A 24490-nucleotide genomic window follows, 5' to 3' on the forward strand; every position below is an offset into this window, starting at 1 on the left:
TCGGCCCGCTGCGTCTCTCTTGGATTCGTGCAAATAAATCGCTACCTTAAGTGAACTATGATACATAGCACAATGAGAAAAGTCGCAAAATCAACCAGAATGTTCAAGCAAATTCTAGAAACAAACCCGATCTAAATCTGTTAAGTAGTTCTCTTGTGAAAAGCGGACAAACAGACAGAGAGACAGACGTTGCATTTTATATATATAGACTAGACATTAAGCCTGTTACAATAACGGGCGCTAGAACAGTAGTCCATAAACATTAGTAGGAACAGTCTGTATTAAATGGCAAGGGACCTTTTACCTCATTAAATTTTTTCCGTAAAATGCCTGTAATCTTCTCTGACAGTAATAATGGCTTTGCTGTCCGTAATATGCATTTAATTTTCTGTCACAACAGTGGGCAATCAGCAGATTCTCCCCAGCAACTGATGTAATGTGCGCGAAAATAAATCTAGTTTCACTTTACTGGGCCAAGCTTCTTAATCGCAAATCTGACATCCTCCGAGTGAACACTTGCACAACAATGGGGAAGCTGGTCTCTGCGTCTCAGTATCCGATTGGATTTTTCGTGTTTTCTGTTTTAGGTCTTACCTCATTTACCGAAATCCGATTGGATTGGCCACGCGATATTTTATAAGTCCCGCCCTCTCGGTCTTGTGTGACGCGTCAGGCGGCCTTTGAAGCATCGCACCGTGCCCCGCGCATGCGCACTTCACCAGAAGACACACACATACGGACAATGGACGCACACAGGGGTTTTATTAAAGAGGATTACATTTTACTAAAGAACAGAAGCCATTCATTGTGGCAATCAAACAACAATCGAGGATATCAGAGAGGGGGCAAATACTTTTTCACAGCACCGTTTTTGGGTTCCTCACCCCCGCCCCCTAACAGACTGGGAGAGAGTGGTGATGTGCCAGTGCCTCTGCTTTCACTGCTCACTTGGCGCGTTGGCCTCTTGGTGTCCCCAAGTCAACGCCCGCCTCACCTGCCAGGTCTGCCAGTTCGCCCGTGATGAATCTGACTCTGCCTGCCCCCCACCCCACCCCCACCTGTGGTCCCAGTCCACCCTCCTATGTTTGTTCACCTTGTCTTTCTCCCTCTGGATGCTCTTCTCCACGTCTCCCAGTTTCCGTTGTATCTCCATGAGGATTTCTTGCTCGGTCTGAATTTGCTCCAGTTCGGAGCGACGTTCCCCCTGAAGCAGAGCTCGCTCCATGTCAGCCTGGGAAGGACGGACAGGGAAAAAGAGAGAGAGATGAAGATCTCAACCACACGGGTGACCGCAGCACTAGCTGCGACTGACCCTCACTAACCATTGAGTGACCCTCACCTCTTGCTGGGATTCCTGAAGGTGATGATCCAGCTCTGTCACTCGAGCCTTCAGCTCGTCAATGTGGCTCTGAACCCGGGTCTGCTCCTCTTCTAAGTAGGTGACTTCGTGAGAGGCACTGCTGCCCCCTGCAGACTCCTCGTGCTACAGCAGGAGCACATGATGGGTTAATAAACTGAAAAGGCATTCACACCCTGGACTGCCACTCCTTCTGCACAGTGACAGCTCATCACCCAAAACTGACCCTTCAGCTCCTCCATTAGCTGGGCGATGCCCCCATTTTCTACTCATCTGGTCACTCACCTCATGGTGGGTGCTCTCCGTACTGCTGCACTCCTCCCGCAGATTCTCCTCCTCGCTCGGCCTCTGTGGCCCCCGGTTGAAAGGTCCGGCCCCTCGGTTTGCTGTGAGCCTCTGAGAGGGGAGGTCGTCAATTGGCAGACCTGGAGAAGCCCGCTCCTTGTCCCAGGTCTCCCCCATTCCAGAGTCAGCTTTGTTGTACTCGGCACAGAGGCTCAGGATGGTCTCGAGCCGCTGGCGCTCCTGCAGGGCAGAGAGGACTGTGAAGTGGGCAGCAGCACAGCGCAGGAGCTCAATAAGTACTGACCACTCCCCCCAACCCCCAGTGACCTCTAACCCTAATGATGTGTCAGCTGCCCACTTTCCCTTAGTCTGTCTGGCTGCATGGTCAGCACACTTGGGTGGTCAAACTGGGGACATACTTGGGAGGGCCACTTTACAGACAGCATAAGGCCGGCACTGGCAAGCAGGCACCAAAATAGTGCGCAGGCAACATGGGACACACGTAACACTCGAGAAACACACACACACACACACACACACACACATGTCTGCACACTCGGCTATAGACGGAGATGTAATTGTGTGTCTGCAAGCACCAGACATGGAAGAACACGCTGGAGGACACACACACACACACCAGCATCTAGTCAAGAAAACACACATGGAAGGACAAGGAGAAGATGCAGAGACACGAAAACACACAAGGCGATACAGTGAAGCACCGCCATCCGAGGAAGACACAGGCGCAAGATACGCTGCGACTCATCCACACGTGCAATGGACAAATGAACAGACAGTCACACATACTGTAAATGCACTGCTACACGCAGAGACACATGAATGGGAGCACACACATGTAAGGATAAGGAGGAGACACACAGGCACACAATCAATTAAAATACTCGACACCGTGAAGTTGTCATCCAGGGAGACACAGATGTGACTGCACAAGAAGCACTGGGACTCATCCACACGTGCAATGGAGCCTCATACTGACAGTCACACATAAATACACTGCTACACACAGAGACACATGAATGTGAATACACACACACACACACACACACATACATTTACTTAAGAGAACATGCACTCAAGTACACGGAGGAAACACAGAGACACAATCACAGACACACAAGACTACACAATGAAGCACAATCATCTGGAAGAACACAGACGTGACTGCACAAGAAACGCTGGGACTCTTCCACATGTAGCTACACTCAAACACACGCAACATGAGAAGAACGCATACTGAAAGACACACATAAAGGGACTGCTGCACAGGAAGACCCACGAATATGAACACACGTAAGCGCACAGCAACACACAAAACAGGTTATGAGAAGCATGTGCAGAGAACAACACTACAGGTCACAGACAGACAGACAGACAGAGGTACACAGGTGTGAATCCACAAGAAGCCACACATGCAACAAACACACAAACCTCACAGGAAACACATACTGATCGATGCATAAAAATGCGCGCGCACACACACACACACACACACACACACACACACACACACACACACACACACACACACACGTGCTTACATTTACTTAAGATAACATGCACTCATGTACTGTACATGGAAGAAATACAGAGACACAAACACAGACACTCAAGGCTGCACAGTGGAGCACAATCATCCAGAGCGATACAGACGTGACCCCTCAAGATACACTGGGACTCATCCACACGTGCAATGGAGCCTCATACTGACAGTCACACATAAATACACTGCTACACACAGAGACACATGAATGTGAATACACACACACACACACACACACACACACACACACACACACACACACACACACACACACACATATACATTTACTTAAGATAACATGCACTCAAGTACAAGGAGGAAACACAGAGACACAAGACTACACAATGAAGCACAATCATCTGGAAGAAAACGGACGTGACTGCACAAGAAATGCTGGGACTCTTCCACATGTAGCTACACTCAAACACACGCAACATGAGAAGAACGCATACTGAAAGACACACATAAAGGGACTGCTGCACAGGAAGACCCACGAATATGAACACACGTAAGCGCACAGCAACACACAAAACAGGTTATGAGAAGCATGTGCAGAGAACAACACTACAGGTCACAGACAGACAGAGGTACACAAAGCAGTGCAGTCATCCAGAGGGACACAGGTGTGAATCCACAAGAAGCCACACATGCAACAAACACACAAACCTCACAGGAAACACATACTGATCGACGCATAAAAATGCGCTCACGCACGCACACACACACACACACACACACACACACACATGCTTACATTTACTTAAGATAACATGCACTCATGTACTGTACATGGAAGAAATACAGAGACACAAACACAGACACTCAAGGCTGCACAGTGGAGCACAATCATCCAGAGCGATACAGACGTGACCCCTCAAGATACACTGGGACTCATCCACACATCGCTACACGCACACACACGTGCAACACAACCTCACAGGAAACACATGCTGATAGACGCACATAAAGGCACTGCTACACTGGAAGACATGAGAATGGGTGCTCATAAGCGCACACACACACACACACACACACACACACATTAATGCACCACAATGCAAGCAAGTACTGACCTGTACAAGCGCACACACACACACACACACACAGAGCTACACGGGAGGTGCTAATATAAATAAACGTTTTTTTTGTATTCCTGGATGGTTCGCCATCTCAGGTGGGATTGAGGTGGGCAGTGGGGGTGTTGGAGTTTCTCCTTATAAAGCCTAAATATCTTTAATTGTTGGGATTATTTTTAATGAATATTTTCTCGATAAGCATCTCATTGAAATACACACACGCGACTCAGAACAGCACATGGACGGACACACACACACACACACACACACACACACACACACAAGACGCTACACAAGGCAGCAGAGCCATCTCCAGACACAAGAGATGGCGCCCTGCTTGCACACACATGAATCCTTTGTAACACAATGGAGCACAGACACACACACACACACACACATGGCCTCACAAGGCAGCACTGCCATGGACACACACACTCACAGGGTCTCACTCTCCCGTCGTGCAGACACGACACGGCCGAGACGTGCAGCCCCATGACAGACACTCTGGGTTACCGTGGCGACAGCGAGTGCCACTCACCAGCCTCTCCATCTCCTGCTCACGGAGCCTCTCCTCACGCTGGCGCCGGTGGTACTCGAGCAGCTCGTCTTCATCATTGCTGATCTCGGTGATGCTGTTCTTCCTCTCGCGCCCGCCGGGGAGAGGCGTTCCGGCTGACATCTTCCTATACGGGCGTGGACTGGGCAGCGGAGAACAGCTGGTCAGAGAGCCCAGACTGTACGCGGGTGAGAGCACACTGCCAGCGCCGAGGTCACCCTGCTGAATGACAGCTGAGGGGGAGGGGCTGCGGGCTCGTACTTCAGGGGGTGATGCGGCCTTGCGACGCAGCCGTGGGCTTTCAGGGACATCGCCCCGTAATGGCCGGCCCAGGGAGGAGGAGGAAGCTGCAGTGGGCAGAGTGGGATTGGACACTCCTCCGAGTCCTCGGCGGGACATTGAAGGGCTGAGAGGGGGCAGATCCCGCAGGCTTTCTGGATTACGGCGTGCCAGTCGGGGGCTTTCGGGGGTCAGCTGGCGCGACGGGCTGGGGCAGAGGGAGCGGTCAGTGGCCGAGTGCTCACGGAAGGGGCTGGCAGGACGCTCTTGTAGCACCACCCCAGCTTTAGATCTGGGGGTCTGGTGGTGCCTGGGGGTGGCCCTGGGACTCCCCGGGACCGAGTTGCCAGTGGGCAGGGAAAGTGAAGTGATGGGGGATAACAACTGCTGCCCAGCTGGATCTGGAGTCAGGCCCCTGCGGCTTAGTGTGGGGCTCGGAGGCGCTTCTAACAGTGCCCGTCTCTGCCCTGTACTGCCCACCCGGGGCTGAGGCAGCAGAGACTGGACGCCGTGGTTGTAACTGGATGTCCTCACAGGAATTGGGGGCAACAAGGGTCCCTGATCCTGGCTGCTACAAGGTGAGGGGCTACTGATGCTCCCACTGCTGGCAGCAGAAGGGGACGACAAGGGTGAGAAAGGCGGAGAGGCGTTTTCATAACTCGAGCCCACCGACATGGAGCCCGGGCTGACAGGTGGGGACAGGAGATAGCGGCTGCCTCCGTTCACCACGGGGGATGGCTTTGTCACAGTTGCAGCTGCTGTGTCCTGCGGTTCCTCCAGTACTAAAGAGTCCATGATATCCTGGAGGTCCTTCTCGATGGAACTGACCAGAGAGCTGTGTGCCGGCTGGCCTCTGCTCCGTACCTGACCAAACGGGTGGTTCCCATTCACCAGGCAGTCGGCATCACCTGTGGGGAAGAAGCAACAGCAGAAAGTCAGACAGCTGAAAAGCATGGACAGTAACAGCCCCTAAGGGTGGTGGTCTCGGTGACCTCAGTCGGACCTTTGGCTGCAGAGCAAGTGACCCTCACCAGTAATCCCTTACTGTGATACACTTGTGTCACACAACAGTCCAGCAGCCCCCAACTGAGATCAATGGTCACACAAATACGTCTGGTCAACTCAGGACCATAATGTCCCAAAGACACTTCTCAGAGTGGTGGACTGCCAGGCAGCAAAGACCCCGACTTCTACAATGACGCCCAAGAGTCACTTCAGAATGTGTGCCAACTGACCTGCACTGGTACCGAGCTGCGGAGCCAGGCCATGCCCACCACTTGGCATCATACTCTTCATCCTGATGGCTTCTGCTGGGTGGTTGAATCGGAAGAAAGCTGAATTTCCGAAACACAGCATGCAACCTGAAGAAAGAAAAGAGAAAAAGAACTTGAGAAAAGGACGAGACCAGAGGTGTGCATCAGCGGCAGTAGCCGATGGAGGATCGCAGGAATCGTCGGGTAGAGGGGTCCTTTCATCGGATTGGCTGGCTAAGCACCGACTCAGCTGGGAATGGCCAATAGGGGGAGGCAGCTTGATGGCCGAGGTCTCCAGGACTCTGACACCAGGACTCCAAATCGTATTCTGTGATATCATCGACTGTTGAATTCTGCTCTGTACTTGTAATATTTCTATTGTACTATTATATTGTATTGAGGATCACTTGTGTTCTCTTCTGTGTATTGTGTTTTATTTACCCCTTTTTTTGACACCCACTGCACGCCCAACCTACCTCGACAGGGGTCTCTCTGCCTTTCCTGTGGTTTCTTCCATTTTTATTCCAAACAAGGGCTTTTTTTGGGGGAGATTATTTTGTCTTCTTAGAGAGTCAAGGCTGGGGGGGCTGTCAAAAGGTGGGGCCTCTTAAAGCCCATTGCGGCACTCCTTGTGTGATTTTGGGCTATATAACAGTAAATTTTATTGTATTGTATTGTAGTGTCCACTCTTCTGTAAATATTATTTTATTTATTTACTACTTATGTATAACATTTATTTAAAGAGCATCTGCCAAATCCCCCCCCCCACCAGGACAAATAAAGATCTATCTATCATATAGTGATATATCTATAATATAGTGCCTTATCAATTATTTAAGGCCCATGTAAATGTTCTTACATTCCTTGTGTTTTGTGGGCGGTACCACAAGAGGCGGGGCAAACCATGACATCACTGCCAAAGGACCGCCCTCAACCTTTATTTGGCAAGGCCGGGGAGTCGGCCCTTCAGTGGCTCACTGAATGTTGTTGCAGTTTTACTGTAAGGATTGAACTTTGCCTGATATTTCGCGTCTTTTCTTGGATTTTACTTGTGAATTACGAAGTGGATGTATTAGCTACTGAATTGCCATTTTGCCTTATCTGTGCCCTTTTTCCCATTTTTTATTTTTTTGCTTTGTTACCACCCGCCCCCCCACCTATCGTCTATGGGGGAGAAGCGAAAGCTTTATTTAGATTGATCAATAAAATAGATTAATCTCCAGTTTTCAACAGATCTCAACATTTTAGGGTCCCTTGATACCGAAAATATTGATATCTCTATGATGAACGTGTATCTGGGTGTCACAGTTTCTTGAGGATGGTCTCGAGCTAAAACGGCCGGGCAGAAGAAAAAAAACAAACTCGAAACTTCAGCCTGTTATGAGATGACGATGTGCCGATTAGTTTTTGAGCCAAATCGTGCAAGAGAAAGAGGCGGCACTCTAGAGAAACCCTCAAATTCTGCAATTAATTGTGAATTCTTCTGGTCAATTGCTATCGTAGTGACCACATTTATGATCAGGAAGATCAGCATCCGAGCAATAAATAAATTACTGAAATGTTAGATGTTTCCTGTGGCGCACAGCCTACTGACGCTCACGTCCAAATTTTTAAATACAAAATGAATTCTCAATTTTTAAAGATTCTTGTTTAGACTGGTCTCATCAAGTTTGAGGCGTGACAGCTCCTCCCTCGTGAAGGTCATTTTTTAATGTTTCTGGAACATTAGGGATACGTTTCTGAACCTTTAAAGCCAGCTTCCCATTTTTGGGCCTTGTAGGCCTAAGCCCGCCTGTTGAGTTTGGGGCTGGCCAAGAGGGTTAGAGAAGGGCCTGTCCCGGTTTTGTGGGACTTTTAGGTGACCTCTGTGTCCCCTTTCCACAACACACAGCACCTCCATCAAAAGAGTTAGAGTCTTTCATAAGACCTGGATGAAAACCAAAAGCTCATTAAACACAGAGACGCTGACCAGAGCTGTGCCCCACGAACAGCAAAGGCTACACAGTGGATGTCCCAGCGGTGTGTCACACAAACAGTAAAGCCCCATAATGGATGTTTTCTTCATGAGCAGCATCAGCCCATGATGGACGTGGACATGTGGTGCTCCTCACATCTCACAGCTCCCGCAGCATGGCTTTAGGGGTGGGGTGCATGTATTTCCCCCACTTTGAGGCATCAAACTTGGGGCGGGGGGTACCAAAATGAGTTATTTTTGCTTTAATGTATTAAAAAGGGGGCTTCCACACACTTTAATCCAGCAGGGAGACGGGCGTGGGCTGTGCCCCCCCTTGTCTGACCCACCCTGGATGTCACTGTCTGGTTTACTTGACAAAAGGGGGGAGACTGAGAGACACTCGCGACCAGAGGTTTACTGTCTTGAAGATTTCATTTTAAATGGATACATTTGCATTTTTCTGCCCATCAGTCCCCACTTTATAACCCATCATGACAAAGTGGACACCAGTTTTCAGGAAGATGTGCAAATGTATTAAAAATCAAAAACTGAAACCTCTCATTCATAAAAGTATTCAGAGACCCCTTTGCTGTTGCACTCCATGTTGTGCTCTGGTGCCTCCTGTCTGCTTTAATTGTCCTTGAGATGTTTCTAGAACTTGACAGGAGTCCACCCGTGACAAACTGAATGGATTGGACATCAGGCACACGTGTAACTGTGTGTACAGAAGGTCCACAATTCACCCTGCACGTCAGGACAGAAACCACACAATGAAGTTCAAGTAATTTCCTTGTAGACCTCTGTGATCAAAGAGTGGGGAGGCCTAAATCAGGGCAAGGAGATCAAACCATTTCTAAAGGCTTTGGCCTCAAGAATTAAGAAAAAAGTTTGGAACTACCAGGAATCTTCCTGGAGTTGGCCAACTGGCCAAACTGAGTAACCAGGTGACCGAGAACCCAATGGTCACCCTAACAGAGCTTCAGAAGTCTCCTGCTGAGACAAAAGAACCTGTTGGAAGGACAACCACCCCAGTAGCACTCCATCGATCAGCTGTTTATAGTAGAATGGCTAATTCCCACTTAAGAGTTTGCCCAATGGCACTCAAAGGACTCCGAGTGCCGTACGAGGAAGACTGGTCTGGTCTGATGAGACAAGAACTGGAGCACAACTTCTCATCACTTGCCTAAAGCCAGCCATACGGTGAAGCACAGTGGTGGCATGATGATGATCATGACGATATGCTTCACTAATCCTCGAGGGGAAATTGCCTTTTCATATGACCATTCGGGGGCCACAGTGCAGACTCCACCATTGGACAGCTCCACCTGGAGCAATTTTCAATTTAAGGGCCTTGCTCAAGGGTCCCAACTTCTGAGACTTGAGCTGGCAACCTACCAGATAACAGCGCAGATCCTTAGCAACAGAGCCGCCATTATGGGGGTGCTTCTTAGAAGGGATGGGGAAGACTGGTCAGAACTGAGGGAAGAAAACCTACTCCAGAGTGCTCGTCACCTCAGCCCAGGGTGATGGGTCACCTTTCAGCACAACAATGACCCAGAAGCATACAGCCAAGACAGGCCAAGTCTCCAAGTGTCCTCGAGTGGTCCGGACTTCACCCCATAGACCATCTGTGGAGAGACCTGAAGATGGCAGCCTACAGACACTTCTCATTAAATCCAATGGAAGTGGGATCAACCAAACACAGAGTGGTCCTTGAAGAAATGGACGTAACCACTGACAGGTTCAGACAGTTTACTTTTCAGGACCATGATTATCAAAAACATTGTCATGCATGTGCGAGTAGGAGGACGTTGTATGGACCAAGCGAAGGTAATTCTACATCAAGCCAGGGGGTGGCGGGGTGCACTAAACCTTCCCTGTTATCTCTACAGACCAGCCGTGGGAAAACCTGTCTGACTCATCATTGAAGACGACACTTCCGGTTCCGGCGCCGAGGATGACGTCAGAAGAAGATCACCTCCGGTCCCCCAAAGTCACTTCCGATCTTTCCATTTAAAACCACCATCTTCTCAAACCTCAATCAGCTCATGTCTGGACCCCATCGAAGACACTTCTGTCTTAAAACAAACCCATTGCAGCCAGGGATAATATACGGGTGGCTGCCACAAAGCTTTTTAAGTGTGTCGAGTCTGATCTTGTCATAACATACAGCCAAGACAACACCGGAGTGACTTCAGGCCAAGTCTCAGAGTGTCCTCGAGTGGTCTGGGCTTAAACCCCATAGAGCATCAGTGGAGAGACCTGAAGATGGCAGCCTACAGATGCTTCCCATCCAATCTAATGGAGCTTCAGAGGATCTGCCAGAAAGAACTGGATCAACTGCTCAAATCCAGGAGTGCAAAGCTTGTAGAGACTCACCCAAGAAGACTCAAAGCTGGAATTGCTGCCAAGGGGGCTTCTTCAAAGTACTGAATACTTCTATGAATGAGATGATTGTAATTAATGTATAAACCTTGCTGAAAACAGGTCTTCACTTTGTCAGGACGGGTTATTGAGTGTAGACTGATGAGCAAACACTGTATCCATTTCAAGCATAATAAAAGTGGGCAGAAAGTGAAGAGGTCTGCAGACTTCCACTGTATGACCCTATAGGTTAGGTGTGTTTTTTTTGGGGGGGGGTCGGGGGGGTCGCTGGGGTCTCTACGTCCACACTGATAAACATCTCTCCGCCACGTTCTGCACTGATTTCCTCACTTGTACGTAGTGGGGGGGACCGCAGGCGATGCTTCATTATGAAAATTCTCACCCTGGAGGAGCTTTCCCCGAGTTTCCACACAGTCAGTACATTAATGAGGCATTTAAAATTATAAAAAAAAAAAAACACACTTGGAAAATGTCACTTGGAAAGCAGAAAAATTTCAAACAGCTGTGCCATGTCGTTACGGCCCATTTTATTACTGAACCCAACCCAAAATTCCACTTCCAACAACTTCACGCGCCTTTTTCAATGGCCAAACACCAACTAGCAGAATTAAGATAACAACAGGAGAGCCGAATTACCCAAAGTAGTGACGGCTGTGGATAGGGAATAAAAAAAACAATTAAATACCTCGCAGACGTTAATATCCGACACAGAATAAGAAACGTCAAGCATTCCTAAAACCATTAACATGTTAAAATACGTGATTTAATATTAGCAACATGTTAAATGATTCATTAGGTTGTTTGTAAAAGAATAATGTATTTCACTGTAAGCAGATAATTTCTAAATGTCACCTTTTACAAAATTGATGCTCCACTGTCCTTGAGTTTGGGGTATGCCAACTAATGTCCTGGCACCAAGCCCCTCTGAGACCACCGCCAGCCCTGGCGAGCCCAGACTCAAGGGATTTAAAGCTCCTAACAAGATGTCGACCACAGGAGGTCCTCTTGAGCAGAGGTGCCCCCAAGGCCTGGGAAGAACGAGACCCTCATAACCTACAGAAGTGATCACAAGATGTGGACCAGAGCTTCACCCCATGAACCAAAGTGTCCCATATTCCCATGTGAATTTCCCCTTGGGATTAATAAAGTACTGCGGTGGGTTGGCACCCTGCCCAGGATTGGTTCCTGCCTTGTGCCCCGTGTTGGCTGGGATTGGCTCTGGCAGACCCCCGTGACCCTGTGTTCGGATTCATCAGGTTGGGAAATGGATGGATGGATGGATTAATAAAGTATCTATCTATCTATCTATCTATCATAGTGGATGTTCACGTGATGCTGAATATGAACGAGAGGCACACCTCGTGTGAAGTATTACTCCATTGATGATGTGGACGACATGCACATCTCATAAGCAGTGACCCACCATACTGGACTGTGGACAAGAGTCACCCCTCAAAGACTGTAGTGCCCCCCCCCATCCCCCCCGCTGGAAGCATTACTCATTCAATCAGACGTCTTCACCGGATATGGAACAGAAATGTGCTTCATGACCACCACATGCCATGCTGAATGTGGACTGGGGATACCTTCAGCAGGAACAGGACCAGACCAGAGCTCCATAAGATAGACGTCACAAGCTACAGTACCTCAAGCTGGATTTATTCTACATGAGTAGCTCATGAGGCGTACCCCTCTGGCCTAAATCCAGTATGAGCTACTGTAGCTTCTTAGGAGGTCCAGCGATTGTCCTCATTGTATGAATAAAGCTTATGAAGTTCTAGTCGGGTCCCGTCCTTATGAAAAGCATAACTGACGCACACCTAGCAATTCAGACCAGAGGAGACCCTCATAAGCATTAGTGCTCAACACAGAGCTACGGCACCCTACGCGAGACATGGCTTCCCACTGCCTTTCTTTTCACAATACCCTGGATCAGACCAAAGGTGGTCCACGCCACATGAAACAAGATGTTTATCACAAGTCCAGGACCGGACTAACCGGTGCTCCTCCCAAGCTGCATTCACTCGCACAAGACAAGACCCCTGGGTGGCCCCTTCCTATCCTCACCACTCCATACATGTGACAAAATGGACACCCACAACATACAATCCTCTTGATGTACCTCGACGTCCCTTACCAGAGGCTCGGACCGGCCGTGTTCTTCATTAGAGATACAATGACACCCCAATACCCCTGAAGGAGGTGCGGGTTACCCCCTCAGTAAGCACAACAACCTTCTCGAGACGTTTTATTACTATTTAGCTGACTTACAACACCTTCTCGTTTTCCAGTTGGACCACAGGCAGGTGAAGTCACGTCACATGGTGTCAGCAGTGGGATTTGAACCCACGACTTCTGGGCTTGAAGTCCAAAGCCTTAACCAGTACACGCCTGTCTTCACAGGAGACAATTCTTCAATGGCTGCTTGTCTGTGCTGCCTTAGACTTAGTGGCCAAGTCCCGGTCAGTGTCCTTACTCACGTGGCTTATTTTGAATGTGCCAGCCAGCATAATGACCAGCACTGCGAGTTTCTGTTTTTTTATTTTTCTTAAGGAATTTCACAAACACCTGCGAGTTCGGCACGCTCTTAAGGACTTTCAGTCTCTTCAAATAATCCAACGTGTGCTCTGTGAATGTGGCCGCAGCAGGGAGGTCTGTGGCTACGTGGCCATTGAGACCCCGGTGCTTTTAAAATGACAGCTGTGCACAAGCCAACCGTGTAAACAAGGACAACCAGGGAGTCTGGAAAAGCCCGAGATGGGCTGGGAGCCACACATTCCTGCGAAAATGACCGCCTGAGGCCTCGGGACGCGTCTGAGCAGCGGCAGCACACAGGAACGCAGGGAGGCACGCAGGGACAGGTAGACGGGCAGCCAGGTGCAACCCGAGGGGTAGGAGCTCTCGAAGGACACAAGGAATGGGCATCCAGAGGCCAGGAAGGTGGGCAGCAGCACATTAAGGGCATTTCTGATGCCATGCCGACTGGAATTGACATGCAAATAGCAGGCAATGTGGCAAAGCGGTTAAAGCTTTGGGCTCAAATCCCACTACTGACACAATGTGTGTGACCCTGAGCCACTCAATTCACCTGCATGTACTCTGATTGGAAAAGCAAAAAAAAAAAAAAAGAAATTAAATCAGTTGTCAGTCAAATTAAGTAAACGGGTGTTGGGGCATCGGTAAGAAATTTATTTCTCTGGTTGGGCAAAGCAAACGGCATCAGGACAGCTTGTCAGATTATCCTCCGGCATCCGTACATTACAAAGAAAGACTTTTCTAAAAGACACACAAAATGAACCTCTGGATACCACTGAGGGTGGAAACACGAGGCGCTTTGGTGAAAGCAACAAATGAAATGTATGGAGAGCCCACAGAATGGCATCTAGGCAGGCACCGCAAGTGGGTATTTGGATGCCATCCTGGAACAGACAGCCCTTGAAAGGTGGACAAAGCAAATCTGGGTGCCACATAGGCAAACTTTTGACTTGGAATAATAAATGGGCAGACACAGCGGGGAGAAAAACGAGATGCCACAACCAGACGTCTATTCTAAGACCCACGGCTAACAGCGTCGGCCAGCCAGGTCGCTGCCCCCCGAATGCTGGGCATCTCTGTATAAAGATAAAAAAAGTCCAGTCCGTCCCTCCCAGTCAGTCGCCATGACGGTCTGGAATGCTCAGCTGCTGCTGTCTCTGATTTTAAAAAAAGCCCCGTCCAGACGGGGGTCCGAAATAGCAACGCGAATAGCGTTGCGTCACGCCACCTGACCAGCGGGGCGGTCGGCCTGATAGGCCACTCTCGTATGCTTAACGCCGGCAGCTGTGCACACCAGCGCTCCCAGTGTGACGCCCCGCCCACACCAGCTCTCCCAGTCAAACATCGCGGAAACACAAAGACAAGATACGATGGGGCCGCGACCCCCACCACCACCCGCCCCCCTATTCACCACAAAGCGACGCCGCTCACCGTTACATCATCATCATCATGGTCAGCGTGCCTCAAGCGTGGCCGGCCCGAGGGATAGCCAGAGGTTTTTAAGCCTCAGTTTCTATAGATGATCCCAGGATTAACGGAGCTCGAGAGCAGCTACTAGGCCTGTCAGGACGGGTCGAAGAACAGTGGGATCCAGCGGCCGAGAGCAACACCGGGAATGGGGAGTGGCTCCGCCCCTCTGACCCGCCCTGTTCTCTCATTCTCCCAATCCCAGGATTTCTCCTTCCGTCCCCGCCCCTTTTCCAGTCACCCAATCATCGCCGAACTAACCTGTCTCGGCTCCTACCCAAACGCTCCGCCTCCCCATTCATCCCCACCCAGTCATCATAGTAACAGCTGTTAAGATAAAGTCGGTGGCCAAGACGGCTCGATCTAAACAGACAATGAAGTTCAAAAATATTGATATTCAAATTACATTAAGTAAGTAGGAGGTAAAGGTGCTAATTAAAGATCAAGTTCATGCAGTCTGATCGAAATTACGGGATACACAAATAAAGGGCAGACATTTTATATGGGATTTAGAAAACTTAAAACCCTGGAAGGGAAGAAGTCGTTAATACCCCGAATCAGTTTTGGAGAAAACTGGCTCAAATGCAGAATTATTTTAAAATGGGAAAGCGCGAGTCAGGGAAATGCAGATGGTGTCAAATTCCACAGACAGTTTTACATGTATTATTATAATGCACAGCTTATGAATAGGAGAAAAGGCAGACTGAAGGAAATAAACATGTCCCACTGGATACTCTGTTTAGTACCCTGTTTGGCTCTAGTGTTGGGCTCCGTGGGGGAAGTGCCCCGGTTGCTTAATTTTTGGAGTTTAAAGTATTAGACTGACCTACCCCAATCACAAATACTAACCTTAAAGGTAGTGGGGGTGGAGCATAGCTGCCTATAGGTGCCTAATATTAATGTCCCCTTTGGTTGCCTAATGTTAAAAACGAAAATCCGATTTGCGTCACGATAATAGAAAAGGGTGCTAGCCGTCCGTGCCGTCCGTTTAGTACACACGTGCAGATCCTCTACCCGAGGATATAAAAGGAATCAGAAAAAGCAAAATACTGAAGTACTTGAAACGTATTCGGTTGTTTAAGGCATTTCAATTCAGACCGGTTTAGTGGTAATTCCGTGTGTGTGAACAGTAGGTGTGCAGATATCAGCTTCCTGACTCCTCTTCACACTCCAGTTCAGTAGGTGGTGGTAACGGACCTTTACAGTTGCTTTGCCAGCCACCAATAAAACAAGAAGAAGATGACCTGACATTCTGAGAGCTGTGCCAGAACTAACCTATGGAAACCAAAGTCAGGTTGGACAGCCATGGTGGTCTGGGAGGATGAAGCCTCTAAAGAAACTCCAGCCAACAGACACAAGGCCCTGGCATAAATGGCCATGCTTGCCCTTCTGTTCATTCACGCACACCAGGACATGGCACAGATACATACAGTATATGAACTGTGGTTCAACCTTCAGGAGGAAAATCCACTGCACCACTTCCGGGCATGCCCAGTGGCACAGTCACTAGAAAAGTGGGTCCTCCCCCAAACTATGCGACTCTTTAATTCCACCCGGGAGGTTAAACGTTAACATTTAACATTATACAAAGTTATTGTCTGTTTTTCACCTGCATTATTATCATTCTTTAATTTAATATTATTTATTGTATCAGTATGCTGCTGCTGAAGAATGTGAATTTCCCATTGGGATTAATAAAGTATCTATCTATCTATCTATCTATCTATCTATCTATCTATCTATCTATCTATCTATCTATCTATCTATCTATCATATAGTGCCTTTCATGTCTATCTATCTATCTATCTATCTATCTATCTATCTATCTATCTATCTATCTATCTATCTATCTATCTATCTATCTATCATATAGTGCCTTTCATGTCTATCTATCTATCTATCTATCTATCTATCTATCTATCATATAGTGCCTTTCATGTCTATCTATCTATCTATCTATCTATCTATCTATCTATCTATCTATCTATCTATCTATCTATTATATAGTGCCTTTCATGCCTATCTATCTATCTATCTATCTATCTATCTATCTATCTATCTATCTATCTATCTATCTATCTATCTATCTATCTATTATATAGTGCCTTTCATGTCTATCTATCTATCTATCTATCTATCTATCTATCTATCTATCTATCTATCTATCTATCTATCTATCTATCTATCTATCTATCATATAGTGCCTTTCATGTCTATCTATCTATCTATCTATCTATCTATCTATCTATCTATCTATCTATCTATCTATCTATCTATCTATCTATCTATTATATAGTGCCTTTCATGCCTATCTATCTATCTATCTATCTATCTATCTATCTATCTATCTATCTATCTATCTATCTATCTATCTATCTATCTATCTATCTATCTACTCAGAGACAACCTCATAAACGTGGTGGTCTACGGACCATTCACTCAAAGCCGCCAAGAAGGCATAAAATCTCAAGTGCTGGGTAAAGGACACCCTTTGGGTAACCAGGAACTGCCTCATACTGAGAAAATGGAAAGCATGACAATCCAGGACTGACACACGTACATCCACAGTCACTCGTGGACAGTTCTGTGGCGGACAGCCTGGAAGAAAAAGAGAAAGATAAAGGAAAGAACCAAGCCATGCTGAAGCTAATGGAGGGGGTCCCCCCACCTTAGGCATTGGGAGGTGAAGGGTTCTTGGTCCTTCCACCACTGAAGTGTAAATGTACTGTGTTATTTGGTAAAGACCCTGTTTGAGGTTAAGCCTTAAGGAACGCGACTAAGTTGATATTTTTTTGTTATTTGATATGCTTTATTAATTCCCGAGGGGAAATTGTATTTTTGCATGACCTTTGGGGGTCAGAGTGCAGGGTCAGCCATTGTACAGAGCCACCTGGATCACTTTTCAGATTAAGGGCCTCGCTCAAGACCCCAAAGAAGTAGCATCCCTGCCCTCGGTGAGGGGGAATTTGAGCTGGCAACCTTCCAGATAGGGTGGCATGGTGGTGCAGTGGTGGTGGAGCTGCCTCGCAGTAAGGGAGACCAGGGTTTGCATGTTTGCTGTGTGGAGTTTGCATGTTCACCCTGTGGGTTTCCACCAGGTGGTCCGGATTCCTCCCCACAGTCCAAAGACATGTGAGTGGATTGGCAGTCCTAAACTGGCCCTAGTGTGTGCTTGGTGTGTGTTTGCCATGTGATGGACTGGTGTCCCGTCCAGGGTTTGTTTCTACATTGCACCCTATGCCAGCTGGTACAGGCTCCAGTAGACCCCCGTGACCCTATGCAGGGCTAAGCGGGTTAAAAAAATAACTGACTGATAATCTTTCAGATACCAATGCAGATCTTTAGCCTCAGAGCCACCACTCCGCTCCTATTGCAATAAATGCTGGATTTATATATACAGTATATGTTATATATATAATATATATTCAAATATATTCATTATATTATATATAATATAAATCATATATATTATATATCATTATAAATACACACTGTATATGCAAATAAAGCATATTTTCTCCCCCCAAAAATTGTTCCATTTTATCGGTGGTTGGCATACAAAGTGCTCATTATAATGACCACCTATAGGTGTCTGGCGAGACACAATGAAGGGGATTAAGGTGCCAACAGAGCAGACTCGTCTCCTTGGTCGGCTGCCATTTATTACCTTGTGTGAGGCGGACTGGCTTCGTGATGGCAATGCCGTCTATGGCACAGGGATGGCCGCACGGGTGCAGGGTGATCACCCCTCCTCTGTTCAAAATGTACGCATGTTTGGCGGCGACCCCGGCTCCCTGCACCACGATATCATTTTCTGCAGATCCGATTGTGGACCGACCTGAAATGAAAGACATCAAACAAATGAGTTTAGAGTGCCTTAGCCAGAGTTAGTTCTGCTCAGGCCTAATGATGGGACCTTCACGTCCTCCACGTGGTTACACAGCAGGCGACCACCTGGCACTCACCCTCACGTATCGGCAGAATGGTGATAGCGGTGCTGAGACGCCCACTGCCCAGGCTCACCAGGTGGGGGTTGCTCCGTCTGTACTTTTAACCCTTTCCCCGTCTCTATCAGGTCCAGCGGAGACTTCTGCGGAATAAAGAGAGTGGGCATTTGAAATAAACACAACCCCTTGGACTTGTCCCAGTGACCCCAGCAGCTCTTCTCCTGATTTGCTCTAATCCAGTTTGGCTTGTTTACTTTATCCAATTAGCGACATCACTTTAAAGGATGAGACTAATAGGATCAGAGCCAAAGCTGAAAGTCTCACCTTCAGCCCCGCCGCCCTGCGATCACTGAAGCCGCCGGGATTGTTCTCCATCATCTCCGTGGTCAGTCAGTCCATCAACGCGCTGGTGAACCTACGAAGAAAAGGCTGGTCAGTGTGCGTTTACTCTGAGGCACCAAAAATAAAAAGACTGATTAATCGTTTCACTTTTGTGATGCACACGATTTTTACTCAGCTCACTGTAAGCACTCCTGTCATCCTGCTTGTGTTTCTGTCATTTCCAGACACTCTTTATCTATTGCAGTGCAGTGCACTACCCTCTGTCGTGTCACACCTCACACTCCCAAAGCACGTTACCCTTTGTCATGCTTCATCTCACTCTGCCCACGTGAATTTCACTTACCAACATCTCATGTGACTGCTGAAGTGCACTTCTGTCGTGGTGTTTCAAACAACTCACTCACATTTCTGACAGCCGACATGGTGCGAGCCGACCTCGGCATTATTGTGCCATCTTATTCATGCGCACTTCTCACTAGATTCATGTACGCCATCAGCGTGGTGTGCTCTTGTCTCACCAATGCGCACTCCTAATGAGCAATTAATTTGCTAGAATCATATTATATTTCACTCTTGATATGTACTCTAAATGTCCCTTTTGACAAAAAAGTGCTTTGTATCTATTATATAGCGCCTTTCACATCTATCTATATGTCTATCTTTGTATAGTGCCTTTCATATCTATCAATCTATTATATAATATTATGTAGTGCCTTTCAAATCTATCTATTATATAGTGCCTTTCAAATCTATCTATCTGTCTATTATATAGTATTATGTAGTGCCTTTCAAATCTGTTTATCTATTATATAGTGCCTTTCATATCTATCAGTCTATTATATAGTATTATGTAGTGCCTTTCAAATCTATCTATCTATCTATTATGTAGTGCCTTTCAAATCTGTCTATCTATTATATAGTGCCTTTCAAATCTATCTATCTGTCTATTATATAGTATTATGTAGTGCCTTTCAAATCTGTCTATCTATTATATAGTGCCTTTCAAATCTATCTATCTGTCTATTATATAGTATTATGTAGTGCCTTTCAAATCTGTCTATCTATTATATAGTGCCTTTCATATCTATCAATCTATTATATAGTATTATGTAGTGCCTTTCAAATCTATCTATCTGTCTATTATATAGTATTATATAGTGCCCTTCAAATCTATCTATCTATCTAGTATATAGCGCCTTTCACATCTATTTTTCTATCTATTGTATAGTACCTTTCCTATCTATCTATCTATCTATCTATCTATCTATCTATCTATCTATCTATCTATCTATCTATCTATCTATCTATTATATAGTGCCTTTCATATCTATCTATCTCTCCTTCTTATTTAAGGTATTTCCTCCTGCTCATCTCACTGCAGTTCTTTGTCTCAGTTTTTTCTCAGTCGTTGTAAAGCGGCTCCGCTCAGGTGTGGTGTCGGCTGAATATTTGACAGGCGAGGTGACATTACAGTCACAGACCTCATCTCTTATTGTCACTGTGAGACCACATGTTCCTGACCTTACAAATACACTTTCTCACATTCTAAAATTTGGCAGTCTGGTTGAGAAACAATTTGACTTGATTGATAAAAAAAAAGATTTGTACAGACTTTGTGTCAAGGCGATGTTTTATGAACTATTGACAAAATTGCAAGATACACAGTGATACACAGATAAAAAATTCCAGTTCCTTGATATATTAGACCATTATGAAGTACATTTTATAAACTTCCAATACAGAAGAACTTCTGAGATTTACAATGAAGGATTGTGCACTCAGCCTTGGCTGCCAGTTCTTTTTGAAACACAAGTAGAGCTGTAGAAACTGATCAGTGTCCCCTTTATGTACAATAAGAGAGGTCATTTTCCATCTTTTTGTTTACTGTAAAACTGAAGCCTCTTTTTAGTTTCTCAGATTTTATTTTCAATGGTTTGGGAATAGAATTCTCAAAGGTTTGCTTCATTTCCAGAATAAAATATAGTTAAAAAAAAGTGCATGATTGGAAATTTCCTGTTAGGCCAAAACAAACTAACAACACTGAAGACGAGAAGAAACAAAGAAAAAAAAAACACGTCCTGGTGACGGACACACTGCTATTGTTCAAAGTTCTGATTAAAAGCAGACTGAAACTTGAATTCAACACAACAAGCTGATCAACAGCAAGGGAGTGCTTAGTGAGATGGGGGGGGGGGGGGGGGGGGGGGGGGGTGTTTTGCGGCTGGTGCTAAACTAGGAACTATAGGAAAACATTAAATTGTGTCGATCGGGACATTGTTTAGTTCTGAATGCTTCACTTTAAGTGTTTGAATTCGCGTGTAGATTATAGGAGGGGGGAGCGGTAATGTGTTACATTCTGCATTTAATAATATGGGGAGGGGGGGTTTAGAGATGTGGCTTATGAATTCAATTGAATAGAGAGAAAATATATAAGGTTATTATTAAAATTACATTTTTTCTTTACAAGATATATTCGTTGCAAATCTGTTGACTTTTTGATGTTTTGTACAGTATGGTTTTGTTATTTCATCCATCTATTATCCAACCCGCTATATCCTAACTACAGGGTCACAGGGGTCTGCTGGAGCCAATCCCAGCCAACACAGGGCGCAAGGCAAGAAACAAACCCCCGGCAGGGCGCCAGCCCACCGCATGTGTTGTTATTTGATTAATAATAATAATAATAATAATAATAATAATAATAATAATATATTTTATTCATATAGCACGTTTCCTATGCTGAAGGCGCTTGATTGAATAAACATTTAAAAAATATCTATCTGTTAGATAGATAGATAGATGTGACAGGATCTATCTATCTATCCATTATATAGTGCCTTTCACATCTATCTATCTATCTATCTATCTATCTATCTATCTATCTATCTATCTATCTATTATATAGTGCCTTTCACATCTATCTATCTATCTATCTATCTATCTATCTATTATATAGTGCCTTTCACATCTATCTATCTATCTATCTATCTATCTATCTATCTATCTATCTATCTATCTATCTATCTATTATATAGTGCCTTTCACATCATCTATCTATCTATCTATCTATCTATCTATCTATCTATCTATCTATCTATCTATCTATCTATCTATCTATCTATCTATCTATCGTGCCTTTCACATCATCTATCTATCTATCTATCTATCTATCTATCTATCTATCTATCTATCTATCTATCTATCTATCTATCTATCTATCTATTATATAGTACCTTTCACATCTATCTATCTATCTATCTATCTATCTATCTATCTATCTATCTATCTATCTATCTATCTATCTATCTATCTATCTATCTATCTATCTATCTATCTATCTATCTATCTATCCCATGCCTTCTCCCAGTGTGCACCTATCCCACTAGAAGCCCCTGTCTCTTGATGGTCTCGACTGCGTTCCTCTTACTCCGTTTCTGTGCTCGACCCTCAGCTCCTTTCACACTTTTGATTTCTTCTTTTCCTATTTTCCAAAAGCTGCGAATGTCCCCTTTTCGTCTCGGACGTAATGTCAGCCTCGTACCTCACGCTCAGTCTTTGCACGCGTTTTCTTCCATCTCTGAGATCTGTCTACACGTCTCTCTCTTATTTAAGTCTTCGTCTGTCGCTCTCCAGCTCACTTTGGACGCTCGTGGTGTGCACGTCTCCTCTTCTTTTTGATGTGTGTGTCTTTCCGATGTGTTTCCTTTCACTCCACCCGTCCACCTCCAGAAGGTCACCTCATACTCTGTACTGCTGTGTACTTCTTCTCTCTCTACACGTTTGACCCCCTTCTCCCAAACACATGTGGAGATCTCGATATACGCCCCTCTCACTCGGGTCTTCCTTCCTGTCAGCTCATCGCTAACAGTTATGGCGTGCGTCTCTCCTTCTCTTGATGCCCGTTTCTCACAGAATATCATATTTCAAACTTCTGAAAGTGTGCGCATTTCAAAAGGGTGTCCTCCTGATCCACGCATGTATACGTGGAGACGACGTGTGCTTCTCTCACCTGAGCCCCTGTAAGAGCCAAGCGCCAGTTAGTTCGGTTATGTTAAATTGACAGAAGTGTTTTCTTCGTTACGTGAAAATGTTTGCGTATTGATTAGCGCAGAGTCTACGGGAGGTGCTATTATATTCCTCACAGGCTAAATTAAAAATGAAATATTCACATTCGGTGGCGCAGTAGGTAGCGCTGCTGCCTCGCAGTTGGGAGATCTGGGGACCTGGGTTCACTTCCCAGGTCCTCCCTGCGTGGAGTTTGCATGTTCTCCCCGTGTCTGCGTGGGTTTCCTCCCACAGTCCAAAGACATGCAGGTTAGGTGGATTGGCGATTCTAAATTGGCCCTAGTGTGTGCTTGGTGTGTTTGTGTGTGTCCTGCGGTGGGTTGGCACCCTGCCCGGGATTGGTTCCTGCCTTGTGCCCTGTGTTGGCTGGGATTGGCTCCAGCAGACCCCCGTGACCCTGTGTTTGGATTCAGCGGGTTGGACAATGGATGGATGGATGGAATATTCAAATTACTTCTTGTCCCTCTGACTACAGGCGAGTTCCGTTTACGATCTTCCTTACGACTGGAAAAGTATGGAGGGCCGACAGTTTCAAGCCGTGCTGACCATACTGATTATATTAAGTAAAGCCAATGTAAGGTTGTCATAGCGCAGTGTTTCCCAACCTAGGTCCCGAGGACCCCCTGTGACTGCAGGTTTTTGTTCCTACCAGCTTCTGGTGTAAATTGGACTCCTGGGCTAATTAAGCGATGTGTTATTTCCCAAGTCTGTGTTTTGGGAACAATATAGAAATTAGAAAACTAAGTTTGGTATATATATATATATATATATATATATATATATATATATATATATATATATATTAAAATATACCAAGCAGTTATATGGGAATAATGTATTTTTTTATTCTTATTAACAATATTTTCATCTTGATTTTCATTCTACTTTTCTAGGTGTTCTAATTGTTTAATAAATCCATTATTTACTAATTAGTGGGTCTGATGCTAAAGTACTTGCAGCCTTTGATTATTCAGTGTCGTTTGCCTGGGTGTCTGCTCTGCTCATTTTTAATTGTCATTAATAAGATAAACGAAGGGGAAAAACTGCACAGAGAAAGGGCAAAATAGAATGAAATCAACAAAAGAGAGTTAAGCATTTAAATCTCTAGAAAATGCAGAAATATTTCAAAATGTCTTATACATGTAAAAATCATGCTGCTGTGTTTTTCTGAATGTAGAATAAAAGAAAAATAATCCCAGCTAATTAAATGGGATCAGTGCTGTCAGGTGTTGTCACTGATTAGGAATCTGGTTGGAACAAAAACCTGCAGTCAGGCCCGAGGCTGGGAAACACTGTCATAGAGAAATAACGCAGCCTATAAGTATAGAAGCCAACTGAAGTTTAACAAGAAAAAGCGAAGTTTCCAGATGAACCCTTTTATTCGCTTTTATTCTGCGTCTGTAAAAACCTTTCTCTCTGTCTGTGTGT

General features: G+C 45.8%; 1 protein-coding gene across 1 annotated transcript in view; it reads right to left on the bottom strand.

Annotated features, from left to right (window-relative positions):
* phldb1a (pleckstrin homology-like domain, family B, member 1a) overlaps positions 1-24490 on the bottom strand; it is a 65652-nt gene that overhangs the window by 29319 nt on the left and 11843 nt on the right. The window contains 9 exon segments of the mRNA XM_051932160.1: positions 1094-1231; positions 1340-1483; positions 1643-1882; positions 4818-6022; positions 6350-6475; positions 18376-18546; positions 18674-18740; positions 18742-18798; positions 18980-19070. Of these exon segments, the coding sequence (XP_051788120.1) occupies positions 1094-1231; positions 1340-1483; positions 1643-1882; positions 4818-6022; positions 6350-6475; positions 18376-18546; positions 18674-18740; positions 18742-18798; positions 18980-19033 (2202 nt within the window). The 5' untranslated portion in view covers positions 19034-19070.

Source organism: Erpetoichthys calabaricus, chromosome 9, assembly GCF_900747795.2.
Source record: "Erpetoichthys calabaricus chromosome 9, fErpCal1.3, whole genome shotgun sequence".
In the NCBI taxonomy this organism is placed as follows: domain Eukaryota; kingdom Metazoa; phylum Chordata; class Cladistia; order Polypteriformes; family Polypteridae; genus Erpetoichthys; species Erpetoichthys calabaricus.